The 16,028-nt window shown below is 42.1% G+C and overlaps 1 protein-coding gene across 1 annotated transcript in view; it reads left to right on the top strand.

Moving 5' to 3' along the window:
• Gmps (guanine monophosphate synthase) overlaps nucleotides 1-16,028 on the top strand; it is a 46,001-nt gene that overhangs the window by 277 nt on the left and 29,696 nt on the right. The window contains exons 2-5 of the mRNA XM_051157252.1: nucleotides 6,424-6,605; nucleotides 10,272-10,386; nucleotides 13,380-13,477; nucleotides 15,071-15,174. Coding sequence (XP_051013209.1) covers nucleotides 6,424-6,605; nucleotides 10,272-10,386; nucleotides 13,380-13,477; nucleotides 15,071-15,174 — 499 coding nt within the window. The remainder of the gene's footprint in view (nucleotides 1-6,423; nucleotides 6,606-10,271; nucleotides 10,387-13,379; nucleotides 13,478-15,070; nucleotides 15,175-16,028) is intronic.

Raw genomic sequence — 16,028 nt, forward strand, 5'->3', positions numbered from 1 at the left:
CGGCGTGCCCCTGGCCCGGCCTGCAGCGCGGGTTTCAGATATTGGAGGCGCTTTGTTGGCTTTGCTAGTGTAGAGCCGAGCTGCCGGAGCGGCTCCAGCGCGGAGGCTACCTGGCCGTGGGGCACGATTCCTGGGGACGCCGAGGCCCTTCAGCCGCCAGTGTAGGGTCCGGGCCTCGCGTGTGGTGGTCGCGCAGGGCCTGTGGTCTTTTTATTCGGTTGGTGAGGGCCCCTCTGTCTCCTCGCTTTCGTGGGGCCTGTCGAACCTCGCTGACCGCAACCTCTATTCCTGGTCCTAAGTGAGCCCCATCTCCCGGTTCTCCCGCCATCCTCGGAGGGGAAGAGTGTGTGGCCAGGCTCTGCTTCTGCACACCCTGCCTCGAGTTTCACGTGCTAGTTTTGGGGGACGCTTTTTCTGACTTTTGGCTCTGCCTCGGAGCCGAGGACTCCCCGGATACTGGAAAAAGTTGGCTAACTGCGTAAGCCAAGACGTTGGGCCGTTGGTGGGCATCTCGTCACGTCCAACTCCTAGACTTCTCCGAATTGGCTCCTTTTCCCTTCCGAGTGAAAGTCGCCTTTGCCCTGGAGTTCTATATGACCTACACTCAGTTTTGTCACGGGGAACCTGCAGTGTTGAAATGCGGCTCACATTAGCGAGGTGTACATCACCCTGTCCGTTGTTGTGGCCTAGCCTTTTAGAAAACGTGTTAAATTTCTCTTCGGATGCATGAAACTCTAAACTCTACAGCCAGGCGCAATTTCAACGCTTACAAACATGGAGCTTAAGTGTCACCACTTCGTCAATGGCTATTTAATACTTAGTAATCATTCAAAATCTGAATTGAACAATGAATAAACATTATGAGGCAGCTCCTGTATTCTCTAAGCACCTGTCATGCTCTGAAGAGTGAGCTCACCAGACACTTCTGTCTTTAATTTTGAATCTTAAAACACACGAAAAGAATTCATCTTTATGGTGGATGAATCCGATGCAATATTAGAACGTTACAGCGATCGAGAAGAGCATTTTCACAAAATTAAATCACATTTCAGTTTTCAAATTATCTCAAATAGTATGAGGATAATTTTTTTCAACTTTTTTTCTTTAAGATGAGAATTTTGATCATTGTAATATATTTGAATTTAAGGTGAATTGGCAGAATTTTATTTCAAGGTTACAGCTGTCTGTAACTCCGGTTCCAAGTAATCTAACACCCTCATCTGGACCGTGTAGGCACTACACGCACATGGTGAAAACATACATGCAGCCAAAACACCGTTATACAAAATTTAAAAATAAAATGGAAAAAAAAAAAAAACTCAACCTTAATAATAAGCTAATTATCAAGCCGGACAATTAGAATTAACCATCACAGATGTTATTCCAGCTCCTTCAAGGTGGAGATAAGCGCATCATTCCAAGGCCAGCCTCCTCTACACACACACACACACACACACACACACACACACACACACACACACACACTTTTATAGGGGTTGTGCTTGCATGTGTGTCTGTACCACATTTGTGTGCCTGTGTGCCCATAGAGGCCAGAAAAGCACATCAGATCCCCTGGGACTGGAGTTAACAGTTAAGAGCTGCCATGTGGATGCTGAGAATTGGAGCTGAGTGCTCTGGAAGAGCTGGACCATCTCTTCAGCCCATTCTAAAAACTTTAAAAAATTCTGTAACTTTATTTTATGTAAATGGTTGTCTGGTTTTGTTTTGTTTTTGTTTTTGTTTTTTAATCTGGGAAGATAGCTGGAAAGCAGTTGAGAAAACGCCTCCCAGATTGCCTGTAGGCAAGTCAGCTTTAAGATCCAGCCCTGACTTCCTTGATGATGCACTACAACTCTACCTTTTCCTTTCCAAGTTACCTTGGTCATACTTACCACAGCATTAACAGGCTAAGAAAGTGGTGCTCTGCCTGCTTGTGTGTTTGTGCTCCCACTGCTCAGGCGCCTGGTGCTGATGGTGCTTTGCCTGCTTGTGTGTTTGCGCTCCCACTGCTCAGGTGCCTGGTGCTGACGGAGGCCAGAAGAGTGTGTTGTACCCTTGGCATTAGAGTTAGAGATGGTTGTAATCCCCCATGTGGGCTCTGGGAACTGGGCCTGGATCTTCTGGAAGAGCACTCCCCAGCCCCAGGGTATATGGTTTTAGCGACAGGTTTTCACACTATAGATCCAGTCTCCGGAATTTTGGCCTGTGTACGATTAGGAGTGTGAGCCATAATGTACAACTTACCTTTGATAACTTTTTAATATACTTAAAATACCCATACACAAAAATAGTATTGTAGTATGGGCTTAGGTTCCAGAAAGCCTTCTAGGAACCAAGTGAGAGTGTCTTTAGAGTGGGACAAAATTTTTAAAACTATGTTTTTACTAATTTTACTATTTTTTTTCTAATCCACATACATAGATGGTGTTTTTGTTTTTTTGGTCTTTTGTTGTTTTCTCTGGACAGGGTTTCTTTATGTAGCTGTACTGGAGCTTGCTATGTAGACCAGGCTGGCTTGGAACTCAGAGATCCCCCTGCCTCTACCTCCTGAGTGCTGGGATTACAAGCTTGTACCACCATTCTCAACTGCTTTTCTTTCCTCTTCCTCCTCCTCCCTTTTCATTTTGGTTTCTTTTATTGATGCACTGTAATATTGCGCAGACTTTACTTTGGAGGGGTATAAGGGGAGAGGATCTCATGTATTTGTCTTGATTTTTCTCCTGCCTTCACTTTCTAAGTGCTAGGATTACAAATCGACAATGCACCCACAACTGAATTTTCAATTCTTTGGATAATTCTTCTTGGTGTGCCCTCCCCTTCCCCAGCTATAATAAATACAGTCTTTAAAAACATGTTTGAGAGCCGGGTGGTGGTGGCGCATGCCTTTAATCCCAGCACTTGGGAGGCAGAGGCAGGCGGATCGTTGTGAGTTTGAGGCCAACCTGGTCTGGTCTACAAAGCAAGTCCAGGATAGTCAAGGCTACACGGAGAAACCCTATCTCAAAAAAACCAAACCAAACCACGTTTGAATTAGTTTGTTTTTTACCTACAGCAGTGCTGCTGATTTTAGTGCAGGTAACAACACCTGGCTGCAGGTGCTCACAATTGGTTGATGAAATACTATTTTTTTACTGTGTGTGTATGTAAGACCAATAAAAGCCTTCGCATGCTGGGCGTGGTGGCGCACGCCTTTAATCCCAGCACTCGAGAGGCAGAGGCAGGCAGATCGCTGTGAGTTCGAGGCCAGCCTGGTCTACAAAGTGAGTCCAGGACAGACAAGGCTACACAGAGAGACCCTGTCTTGGAAAACAAAAAACAGACAAACAAAGGGCTTCTCACTCTGCAGGCAGGTACTAAGCTATTGAGCTGTATCTTCTCTTTACTCCCTTCTCTTCCTTTCTTCTGCTCTCCTCGTCTTGAGCCAATTCCAGGTCGTGCACATAGTGGTCTGGCACTCTACAGCCTTAGCCCAGATTGCTGATTTCGTAGGGAGCAAACTGGCTCTTAGATTTGTTATTGGCCTTTCTCATGACTCTGGCATAGAGTTTCACTACCGAATGCCCTTGAAGATTGAGGACGACAGTTACTCCTTGTGACAGCTTCTTTTGCTTTGTGGAGATAGGTGATGGTTTTGTTTTGTTTTATTTAAGTTTTTATTAAGATTAGATGTACTATATACTAACCTTATAGATATTCAAGTATACAGGTTGACTTTTTATTTTTATTTATTTATTTATTTATTTGGTTTTTCGAGATAGGGTTTCTCTATGTAGCCTTGGCTGTCCTAGACTGACTTTGTAGACTAGGCTGGCCTTGAACTCACAGCAATCCGCCTGCCTCTGCCTCCCAAGTGCTGGGATTAAAGGCATGCGCCACCACACCCGGCACAGGTTGACTTTTGACAGTATGTGTAACCACCACCCCAGTCACATACAAATATTTCCATCGCTTCTGAAGTTCCCTCACACTCTGGCAGTAATCTGTAGTGTTGCCTATCGAGTCTTGCAGTGGTTGCAGCTGCCCTCAGTGCAGTGCAGTGCATTGTTAAATGTGGCGATGTATATGCCAGAAGCTTGGCTTTGTTATTTTTGTATGTATAGGTGTTTTGCCTGCAAAAGCATCTGTACCACATGCATGCCCGGTGGGCAAGGAGGCCAGAAGAAGGTGTTGGTTTCCCTGAAACTAGACTTGGAGCTGGTTGTGAGCTGCCATTTAGGTACTGAGTGTTGAACCTGGGTCCTGTGGAGGAACAGCCAGTGTTCTTAACTGCTGAGCCATCTCTTCAGCCTCTGTTCCTTTTAACTATTGTGGGTTTTCCAATGTATGTATACCTCAGAATTTGTTTCGTCCATCATTCACAATTTCATGGCCATGTGATTTTTTTTTTTTTTTTTTTTAACCCTTGCTTAGTTTTGTGGATATAGGCATTTCTTCTTTCATTTTCTTTCTTTTTGTAGCGTGACGAGTTGAACTGCTTGGTCAGGATAGCTTTTAGTAGGGTTATATAGGTTGTAGTGCTTAAAAGATGCACGTGTTGGCATATAGCAATACAGCATTGTGGGTTTTTTTGTTTTTGTTTTTTTTTTTAGTTTAAGCCTCACTATCATAGGCTGTTTTTTGTAGCTGATGTTAGCTGCTTCTTGCCTATAACTCCCAAGTGCTAGGATTATTTATAGATGTGTACTACCACACCTGGCTAAAACAAGATTTCTTTTTTCTTTTTAAAGAACTTTGAAGCTGGGCATGATGCTGATCATGGACAGATAATTTCAACATGTAGAATTCAAATTTAATGATGTTGGAATTTTATTTCATTTTTATTTTGAAACAAGGTTTCCTGTAGCCTAACATAGACTCCTGCTATCTAGCTGAGGGTGACCTTGAACCACCACTTAACCTCCATCACTCTGCAACAAAAAGTTCTGTGTATGTTGAACTGGGGATTGTGCTATTTTGGAGATTAACCCAAAGTTTCTGCGTCCCAGGCAAGAGCTGTACCAACTAAGCCACATTCCTAGCCCCTAGATTGGATTTTTTAAAAAGTGAAATAAAAGCTGTTTTCAATTTAATATGAACATCTCTCTCAGTTTATCTGTCCGGCTTATTACCCTATGGAGTGTGGGATATCCTTGTTTTTTTGTTTTTGTTTTGTTTTGTTTTTGTTGTTGTTTTGTTTTTGTTTTCCGAGACAGGGTTTCTCTGAATAGCTTTGGCTGTCCTGAAACTGCCTCTGTAGACCAGGCTGGTGTCAAACTCACGGAGATCTGCCTGTCTTGGCCTTCTAAGTGCTGGGATTAAAGCATTTGCCACCACTGCCCAGCTGACGGTCAATCCGTTCCCAAAGTGGGTTGCCAGAGCACATGCACATTGTTAAAGCATTCCCATAGGGAAGATTTGAGAGACACACAAACAGAAAGAAGAAACCAAGATACGAGACTAAGCTAAAATAGCACGCTGGATTTATCATCCAACGTGAGTTGGTTTTGGAGAATGGGAGATTTCGTTGCATCCATGCTCACTCTACCTACTTTTGTGGTACTGTCCAAGTAGGTATTTCCTCACACGTTTCTTCTGGTTTTCCTCTTTCGCTATGATAAGACATTCTGACCACAGACAGGCAACTTGGTAAGGAGAGTGTTGGTTGTTTGACTCAGACTCCAGGTCACAGCCCATCTTTGAGGGAAGTCAAGACAAACCTGGAGGAATGCTGCTTGCATGCGTCCCTTCTGGCTTTTTCTCAAACTTAAGCTTGGCCAGCTTTTTTGAGCACCCCAGGACCACCTGCCTTGTTATGGATGTCATTCTTTTTGTGGACTGGGCCGTCCTGTATGAATTAGCTCTCAGACAGAAGCCCACAGAGAAGCCCACAGGCCAAATCAGGCTCTCTCTTCCCAGGTGACTGTAGGTTAAGTTGGCTGTAAAAACCAAACAGATTTAGGTAATGCGAATTAACTAAATACCATACTTACACTCTAGCAGCAGGTTTTAATCAACTCATTAATATGTTTCTCAGGAATGCTGTGCCTATTGGGGTGATCATATGACTTACTTTGTACTCACATGCTCATGTGTCCACGTGTGGGTATATACTAACATCTTCTGCTTAAACGAACTTCTGAATCCATAGCTTGGAAATACAGAACAAGTTAACAGCTTCCTTCTGTGTGGTTTTGGAGATGACAGTGACCCCTTATTTTTAAAGATAGTGTAATTAAAAATTTTTGTGTGTGTATGTGGAGAAACAGCATGCTTATGGGGGTCAGAGGACAACTTGTAGGAATTGCTTCTCTCTTCTGTGGTGTAGGCCTCAGGGATCACACTCAGGTCCTTAGCATTGGTTACAAGTCCTCCTGATGAGCCATCTTACTAACTTGAAGTAATACAGATTTTGTTGATAAGAATTTCTGTTTGTTTTACTTGTAGCCAGAGAATGCTGGAGGAGACCTTAAGGATGGCTGTCACCACTACGAAGGAGCTGTTGTCATTCTGGATGCTGGGGCTCAGTATGGGAAAGTCATTGACCGAAGAGTGCGGGAGCTCTTTGTGCAGTCTGAGCTCTTTCCCTTGGAGACACCAGCCTTTGCCATAAAGGAACATGGCTTTCGGTAAATTGAGTTTAGATTGTGGAATAATTTATGGTTAGTTTACTTGGGCATTGAATTTTTCTTAAAGATTTATTTATTATTATGCATACAGTGCTCTGGCTGTATGTGCACCTGCATGCCAGAAGAGGGCATCAGATCACATTATAGGTGGTTGTGAGCCCCCATGTGGTTGCTGGGAATTGAACTCATGACCTCTGGAAGAGCAGTCAGTGCTCTTAACCACTGAGCCATCTCTCCAGCCCTGAGCATTGAATTTTTCTCATTAAACATAACATAGTTTTAAAAGAAACTTTATATAGCTCTGATTTGGAATTAAAAAGGAATAATTTATACTTTTGAGTCAAAAAGATGACCTTGATGTTTTCATTTTTTTGTTTGTTTTGATAATGCTGGGGAGTGCACCTTGATTTTCATTATACTGCCAGCCACCTTGTTTGAGTAGCTTATGTTTTATATGATTTGTGGGTCAGAGTTAGATGTGGTTATAGTGGGCATTTGTTCATTGGTCTTAACGCATTTAATCAAAGGAAAAAAATATACAAATAGTTGGGGAGAGTATCTGAAAGGAAAGAAGTATTTATACAGGCGGTCCCTTTTGTTTCCAATCCTGAAAAGCTGGTTGCTAAAGGAAAAAAATATCCAAAATGAAACAAGGCTAATAATTCCAGCTCCTCATATTCCTATCAGTCACAACAGACAATGTTAGGTGAGGCATTTTTATTCAGCAGCTTTTAATGCTCTGCCTTTTCCTGTGGGTTAGTGCTTGGCAGGTTTTTCCCAGAAGTAGCCGCAGTGGCCATCTTAATTGACTCAGACTTTTACATTAAGTGAATGAAAATAAGGAAATTAAAAAAGGAAGGGCATCCGGCATGATGTCGCACACCTTTAATCCCAGCACTGGGGAGGCAGGTGCATGCGGATCTCTATGAGTTCAAGGCCAGCCTGGTCTACAAAGTGAGTCAAGGACATCCAAGGCTACCTATCTCTGGCCATTGAATATATTTTCATATTTCCCTTTTTCTTTAACAAAACAAAGCAAAGCACAGGCTCTCGCTTGGCAGCTCTCTCTGGCCGACGATTTAATACTGTAACTTCGTCCTGGCCACAGGTTTGTGGTGATTCTCCTGCATCAGCCAACCTCCTGTTGTAGAACTAGAGGCTGCACTACAAGGCTGAGCTATGTGGGTTGTTGTTTTCTTTTTCTTTTTTTGAGACAGAGTCTTTATATAGTCCAGGCTGACCTTGAACTGGGTATGTAACCTGAGGATAAGATTGAACTCCTTATTTTTTCTGCTTCAGGTGCCAGGATTAGAGCTGGGAACCACCACAGGTAGTTTATGTGCTGCTGGGACTCATGTCCATGGCTTTGAGAATGAATTCTAGCTGAGCCACATGCCTAGCTTCTTGGTTTTCCCTCCCTCCCTCCCTCCTGCAGGGTCTTAATCTGTATTCCTTGCTAGTCTAGAACTAACTGTACTCTAAATGACCCACAGAAATATATTCCTGCCTCAGCTTTTCTTGTCCTGAAATGAAAGACTTATGTCCCCAGACCCAGCTTAGAAAAAGAAATCAATAAAAAAGGACAGGCTCTCACTGTGTAGTCCTGGCTAGCCTCCAGCTCTTTAGTTAGACCAGGCTGGCCTTAAGACTTATAGAGATCCGTCTGATTCTGTTTGCTTCTTTTCGAGTCTCCTAAAATTTTAGGTGAAACTTTGTGCTGTTCTCTGGGTTGAGAATACATTGTTAATTTCTTATTTTAATTTTGCATCTAACGAGTGTTTTGCATGCACGTATGTGCCTTATGCTTGCAGACGCCAGAAGAGGGAGATTGATCTCCTGGAACTGGACTTATGGAAGGTTGTAAACCACAGTGTGGGTGCTGCTGGCAGCCGAATCCATGTCCTCTCCACTGAGCTGTATCTCCAGTCTGTTTTAGTTCTCTTAAAAGTATAGCTGCTTGCCAGTTTGTTTTTATTGAAAAAAATGCTTAAAAATAATTAAAGGCCTTTAAAGCATATTTACTACACTGAGATTTTTTTGTTTTCTGAAGTAAAGGAAATTGCAAGTTAGGAAAGGCAACGTTAACTGCGTTCTACTCTTACAGTACAGGTTAGTGCAGCTTGTGGGCCTGTTTGGCATGGCGCTGGCACTGATGAGGGTGTGTCCATAGAGCTATGCACCTTATTTGTGTGCTTTGAGACAATCTTATTTTGTAGGAGGCTGGCCTCCAGACTTGAGGAAGGATACCTGCCTCAGCTTCTGTGTCCAGGTGTGCTAGGATACATGTGTGTTGGCAGGTACCACTATGCCTGTCTTCCTAACTCTTTTAAATTTTTGTTTCCACACAAAATGATGAATCTTGTCATCATGCCTGTGTTGTTATACTTTTTTCTTTTTTAAACACTTAACTAATTTATTCAGATTACATTCCGATTGTTATCCCCTCAGTTGTATCTTCCTATTTCCCCCTCTTTCCCTCTTTCACCCTGTTCCCCTCCCCTAGACCTATGACAGAAGGGGACCTCCTGGCCCATCAGATGACCACAACGTGTCAGGTCTCATTGGATAGCCTGCTTCCCCATCCTCTGAGGGTATACTTTGTTCTTAGTCTACTGCGTTTCCTCCCACTGTGTCTCCTCGATACAGGGTTTCCTTCTCTATGGACCAGAGGCCTCTGCTGCACACTCAGCTTTTCAGTCTGTCCTCTGGGCAGTTTTCCTCACCCTTCTCACACTGCTTTGTCATATTCCCAGGGGTAAATGGGGAACAACCACAGCATTGAGATCTGTATAGACAGGGTCTGTTTTTCCCCTTCAGCCTTTATGTCACAGTACCATATGTTGCTGTGTTCTCGTCCACATGAAGATTAGGTTGGTAGTTGCCTAGCTTGCAGGTTTTGTTTTCTTTTCCCCTATTTCTTTGAGATAGGGGTTCTGTTGTCGGCCTGGTCGGCATCTGACCATGATCTTCCTGCAGTACCTTCTCAGGTGCTGAGGTTACAGACAAGCTCCCCCATGCCTGCTTCCGTCTCTGAATGTAGTTGCTCACAGTCATGGAGGGGTGCTGTGGCTGTGGGCACCTATTATCCCAGCGCTTAGGAAGCTAGGAGGCGGGTGGTGAGCTCCAGGCTGGCCTTGGCAACATACTGAGACTCTAAAAACACAAATCAAAACAACCCAAGTAATAATAATTTAAAACAAAAAACAGCTTTTAGTCGTCCCGTCCCACCCCATGTCACACTGTAGACATGACTTGCTTGTGATATTCCTATTCCTGAAACATTTTTGATTTTTCAGAGTGAGCACTGAAGGTCAGATAAGATGAGTCACAGGCCAGGTGAGGAATGTGGCCTCAGTTTGCAACGGTCTATTACTATACTGCCCCTAAGTTAATATACAGAATGTTTTGTTGCAAATTGTAACAGCTGAGTTAGATGACAGTATTGGTCTAACCTTTAAGAACTGGGGACATGGGGCAGATGTTGAGTTAATTTTCCAGGTGTGTTGAATGTAGAAAACAGCTACAGTATTGAAAGATCTGTGTTTGTACTTGTTATTTTTTCTTCAACCTATATATATATATATATATATTACAATTCCGTATATTGTTGTATTTAAAGAGTAGTAGTCACATTCTTTACTGATTCCTCTTTCAATCAATCCACAGGGCTATTATCATATCTGGAGGACCTAATTCTGTGTACGCAGAGGATGCTCCCTGGTTTGATCCAGCAATATTTACCATTGGCAAGCCTGTTCTAGGAATTTGCTATGGCATGCAGGTACAGCTGCATATTCAGCTTGAGAGTTGACCTAATTTTTTTTTTTTTTTAAGCTTTTTTCAAGACAGGGTTTCTCTGTATCCCTGGCTGTCCTGGACTCACTTTGCGGACCACAGAGATCCGCCTGCCTCTGCCTCCCAAGTGCTGGGATTAAAGGCATTCGCTATCATGCCCAGTTGACTTAATGTTTTATTCTTGGGCTTTAAATACTATTTGTGTCTTTAAGATAGTCCGGGCATATTATTACTATGTATTGATTGCTGTTCTGTGACGGAGCGGACCTTATATGGAAACCTGTTCATAAGTAACTAGATCACATTACTTACCAAACCACCACTTATCTGTCCATCCATCCATCCATCCATCCATCCATCCATCCATTCATCCATCCATCCATTTACTTATTCGAGACAGGGTCTCACATTGTAGCACTGGTTAATGTAGAACCTGTTGTGTAAATTAGGCTGGCCTTGAACTCACAGAGATCCTCTGCCTCTGCCCCCCCCCCCCCCCCCCCAGGTTCTGGGATTAAAGACGTGCGCCTCTGTCCCACCACTGTCCACTCTGAAACAGTGAGGCTTCTTGTTGTTTCTTTTAGCCACTTTTACTTGTTGTGCTCTCCGTTGTGGCCATTTTAGCTATTTACCAGACATGTACAGATACAATGTCATTGAGTGTGATGATAGACAATGTTAAATCTCATGTTAATCTTCTCACTTATCAAAGAAACAATTTTATTAAGCAAGATCTAAGGGAATAGAAAAGAAACCAGGTATGTTTTAAAAAGTTCTCCTTTATGATGTAAGCCAAGAGGTTATCACTTCATAACATTTCAACATCTTACTTGATTGGATCATCTGGAAATAGCTAAAAAACATCTGAGTCCATGTGTTATGATTAGTTGCATATTAGCACATTTCTCCCTCCTCACCCCTCTTCCCTCTCTCTCCTCTTGCTTAGGGACAGAACGTTTTGCTGCATAGTCCAAGCACAAATGTGTAATCCTGCTGAAACCTCTCGAGTACTGTAACATTTTCACAGGACAGAATTGATAGAATGAATGAAAACATATGTACAGGGGATTTATTAGAGCGGCTTATAGGCCATGGTCCAGCTAGTCCAACACTGACTGTCTGCTAATGGCAAGTCTCAGGATCCAGTAGTTCTGTCCATGAGGCTGGATGTCTCCGCTGGACTTCAGTATACATAAGAATCCCAAAGAAGTGGGCTCCAATGCCAATGAACAAGAGCAGAGAAGAACAGGCAAAGGCAAAAGTTTCTTTCTCTCTTGTCCTGTATGTTGGCTGCCAGGAGAAAGTATGGCCCATATATATATATTTTTTTGAGTGGGTGTCTTCAACCTCAGTCTGGATTTAAGGAGGGTCTTCGTATGTCAAATGAACCAAGAATTCAAGGGGCATGTCCCATGAAAGTCTTTACTTATCATGAAAGTGGGATAGAGGGGAGGACATCCTATTGGGACTCTCGGTGAGAGAAGTATGGGAGAATGGGGAAACAGAAGGATCCAGAGGGTCCTAGAAACCTACAAGAAGAATTTATGACAGGCGGATTTGGGCCCAAGGGCTCAAACTATGGCACCAGCCAAGAACAATACGTGCAGTAAACCCCGAACCAGATCTAACCAATGGACAGGACAGTCTCCGCAGCTGAGTGGGGACTGACTTTCATACGAACTCCGGTGCACCATATTTGACCATGTCCCCTGGATGGGGAGGCCTGGTGGCACTCAGAGGAAGGATAGCAGGCTACCAAGAAGAGGCTTGATACCCTATGAGCATATACAGGGGGAGGAGGTCCCCCCCCCCCCCAGTCACAGTCATAGGGGAGAGAAGTGGGGGTAAGCAGGGGGGAGGGAGGAATGAGAGGATACAAGGGATGGGATAACAATTGAGATGTAATATGAATGAATGAATTAAAAAAAAAAAAGCCTCACAGGTGTGTCCAGCAACTTGGTCCTTAGGTAATGTTAGTTGTAGTCGAGTTGGTAACCAAGAATAGCCATCATACCTCCATTCATTTTTAAACTCAAGAATAAATAAATAAGTATATATATATATGTATATATATGCAAATATATGAATTATATGTAAATCTTAAGATTTAAGAACTTGCTTTGTAGACTAGACTGGCTTAAACTCACAGAGATCAGCCTGCATCTGCTTCCCAAATGCTGGGATTAAAGGCATGCTCCACTATACTCACATGCCCTTTATATTAAACACAAGACATTTCATTGCACTGCCTTAATGTCTGGTTTTGCCTCTCATCTTGTCATTCTCTCAATCAATATTCAAGCCTGTGTAATTATCAAAGTGGATTTTGAAATATTTTTCCTTCATGCCCATTAAGCACCTTTCTATAATAACTCCTGTGTTAGTGTTACAGTTCTTGCACGCTGTGGCTTTTAAATCTCAAAGGACCTTTGCAGCTGGCTTTAAATTAAATCTGACTAGAGTATTAAAGAAACTGCTCTCTTTCTTTTTGAGACAGGGTCCCACTATGTGTCTCCGGCTGTCTTGGAACTCAGCTATGTAGGCCAGTTATTGCCTAAGCGCACAGAGCTCCACCAGGCACTGCCTCTTTTGAGTGGTGGGATTAAGGATGTATGTGCCACTGGCTGAAATTTCTCACTCTCTTTTTGTTGTTGTTGTTGTTTTTGTTTTTTGTTTTTTTTTGGGACAGAGTTTCTCTGTGTAGTCCTGACTGTCTTGGATGAAATTTCTCTTTTTAACATGGATTAAAGTACACCAAATGGGAAGTCTGTCTGTTTAATAGAAATTAAACTTAGGCCCAATTCCTAGTCTAATTTTGTTATAAATCATGCCTCTTAATAATTTTATATATAGTAGTAACAAACACTTGTTTACTTGTATATTTATGATACAAACAACGCCTTTTAAAAGCAAAGGATAATACTTTTAGCATACAAACTTTTCTTTTGATTTCTATTAACATATTTTTTCTTTGAACAGATGGTGAATAAGGTTTTTGGAGGCACTGTGCATAAAAAAAGTGTCAGAGAAGATGGGGTTTTCAGCATTAGTGTGGATAATACATGCTCATTATTCAGGTATTACTTTTAAAATTATATTTATTTAATTTTGTGTCCACATCATATATGTGATGTGTGTGTAAGCTTGTGGGAATTGGTTCTTATCAGGCCAAACCATTCATGCTGCCAATCCCATGTGTTTGTTCATATATGTGTGTATATTAAAAAAAAATATATATATATATTTACTTATTTTGTGTTTATGTGTGCATGCCACAGAGCATGTGTGCAGGTCAGAGGATGTTTGTGGAAGTTGGTTTTCTAGTTCTACCTTGTGGGCCGTAGGGATCAACCACTTCCCTTTCATAATTAAACGCCATTGCTTTTATTTTTGCACTAGGTCTCAACCTTGCCTGCTGGGTATTTTTATTTCTATGAGTTTTTGTGAACAATAGGCAATATATTTTTTAAAGAAAAGATGCAATCAGTATATATAGTTTTTTAAAATTAATGTAAGAAGTTTATTTGTTTTTTATCCAGCTGCTTTGATTTTAATACCTCTTGCTCTTAAACTTGCTTTCCTCCCTCCATGTGTGTGAGTGAGTGTGTGTGTGTGTGTGTGTGTGTGTGTGTGTGTGTGTGTGTACGCACGCACATGTGTGCATACACATAGAAGCCACAGGAGGATGCTGGACACCCTACTCTATACTTTCTGCCTCATTTTCTTGAGCCAAGTTCTCTAATTGAATCTGGAGCTAGGCTGGCAGCCAGGAAAGTTCTGTGACCTTATTGTTTTGTTAGCCCACAGGATTGGGACTACAGGCCCACATGTGGCTGGCTACAACTGGCTTTTTACTGGGGATTTGAACTTGGATCCTCATGCTTGTTTTAAGCCACTGAGCTGTCTGTACAGCTGTTAGTTCTCAATTTCTATTAGTTGCCCCTTTTTCAGATGTATTGAAAATCTGAAAATAAATCTATATTTATTTATAATACTATGTGTGTATGTATGTATATATGTATATAAATTCTAACAGTGTTACATTGTTACATAGCTTTTACCCCTGAATTTTCTTAATCTATCATATAACAAACTTGTATTTCTAAACAAAATGACTGTCTTAGTTAGGGTTACTATTGCTGTGATAAAACAATATGATCAAAGAAACTTGGAGGAAAGGATTTATTTAGCTTTTTATTCCCACATCACTGTTCATCATCAAAGGAAGTCAGGGCAGGAACTCAAGCAGGGCTTGGACCTAGAGGCAGGAGCTGATGCAGAAGCCATGGAGGGTTGCTCTTCATGGTTTACTCAGCCTGTTTTCTTTTTTCTTTTTCTTTTTTTTTTTTGGTTTTTCGAGACAGGGTTTCTCTCTGTACCCTTGGCTGTCCTGGACTCACTTTGTAGACCAGGCTGGCTTCGAACTCACAGGGATCCGCCTGCCTCTGCCTCCCGAGTGCTGGGATTAAAGGCGTGGGCCACCACGCCCGGCTCCTGTTTTCTTATAGAGTTTTATGGCAACTTGATACAAGCTGGAATCAAGGCTCCCTGCCTTGATTCCAGCTTGTATCAAGTTGCCATGAAACTAGCTAGTGCGGTGACCTATTAATCATGGTTCTCACTGAGATATTTGTGTGTAAATTTAAAAATCTTACTTTTCATATATTTAGGGGCCTCCAGAAGGAAGAAATTGTTTTACTTACACATGGAGACAGTGTAGACAAAGTAGCTGATGGATTCAAGGTTGTAGCACGTTCTGGGAACATTGTGGCAGGTAAAAGTTCTAAATTTGCAGATTTCATTTAAGCAGTTTTTCACAGTAATGATTCTGTATTAGATATTCTTAAGTTTTCATTTAAAACGTTTATTTTACTTTACTTATGTATTGTGTATGTGGGTCAGAGGACTGCTAAAGAATCCTTTCCCCTATTTGAAATGCACTGATTGAATTTTAGATTTTCAGGTTTGGAATCATGTGCTGTTGCCACATTGAGGCATCTTGTGGGTCTTTTTTGTTTTTGGTTTTTTGAGACAGCATTTCCCTGTGGAGTCTTGGCTATTCCGGACCCTGTAGACCATGTGGGCCTCAAGCTCACAGAGATCTGCCTGCCTCTGCTTCCCTAAGTGTTGAGATTACAGGCGTGCACCAATGTGCCTGGCTGTGGGTCTTTTCTTATTTTTTTTTTTTTTTTTTTTTTTTTTATGGCTGCTGTAAATGTGGTAGGATTTAATATTAACTAGGGGAATTATTAAGTAGTTACGTAATGCTTTAAAATACTTAAATTAAAAAGCAATTATTTACCAGGAGTGATGGCGCACGCCTTTAATTCCAGCACTTGGGAGGCAGAGGCAGATGGATCGCTGTGAGTTCGAAGCCAGCCTGGTCTACAAAGTGAGTCCAGGACAGCCATGACTACACAGAGAAACCCTGTCTCGGAAAAAAAAAGAAAAATAATTATTTATGTGAATTTATGTGTGCCTTTATATGTGCCCAAGATGGTGAGAGTGGTGTGTATTCTCTGAAGCTGGAGCTTCAGACAGTTGTGAGCTGCCTGATGTGGGCGCTGGGAATTGAACTAAGGTTCACTGAGCCATTTCTCCAGCCCCAAATACTTAATTTACCTACTT

Source organism: Acomys russatus, chromosome 15 (genome assembly GCF_903995435.1).
Source record: "Acomys russatus chromosome 15, mAcoRus1.1, whole genome shotgun sequence".
Lineage (NCBI taxonomy): Eukaryota > Metazoa > Chordata > Mammalia > Rodentia > Muridae > Acomys > Acomys russatus.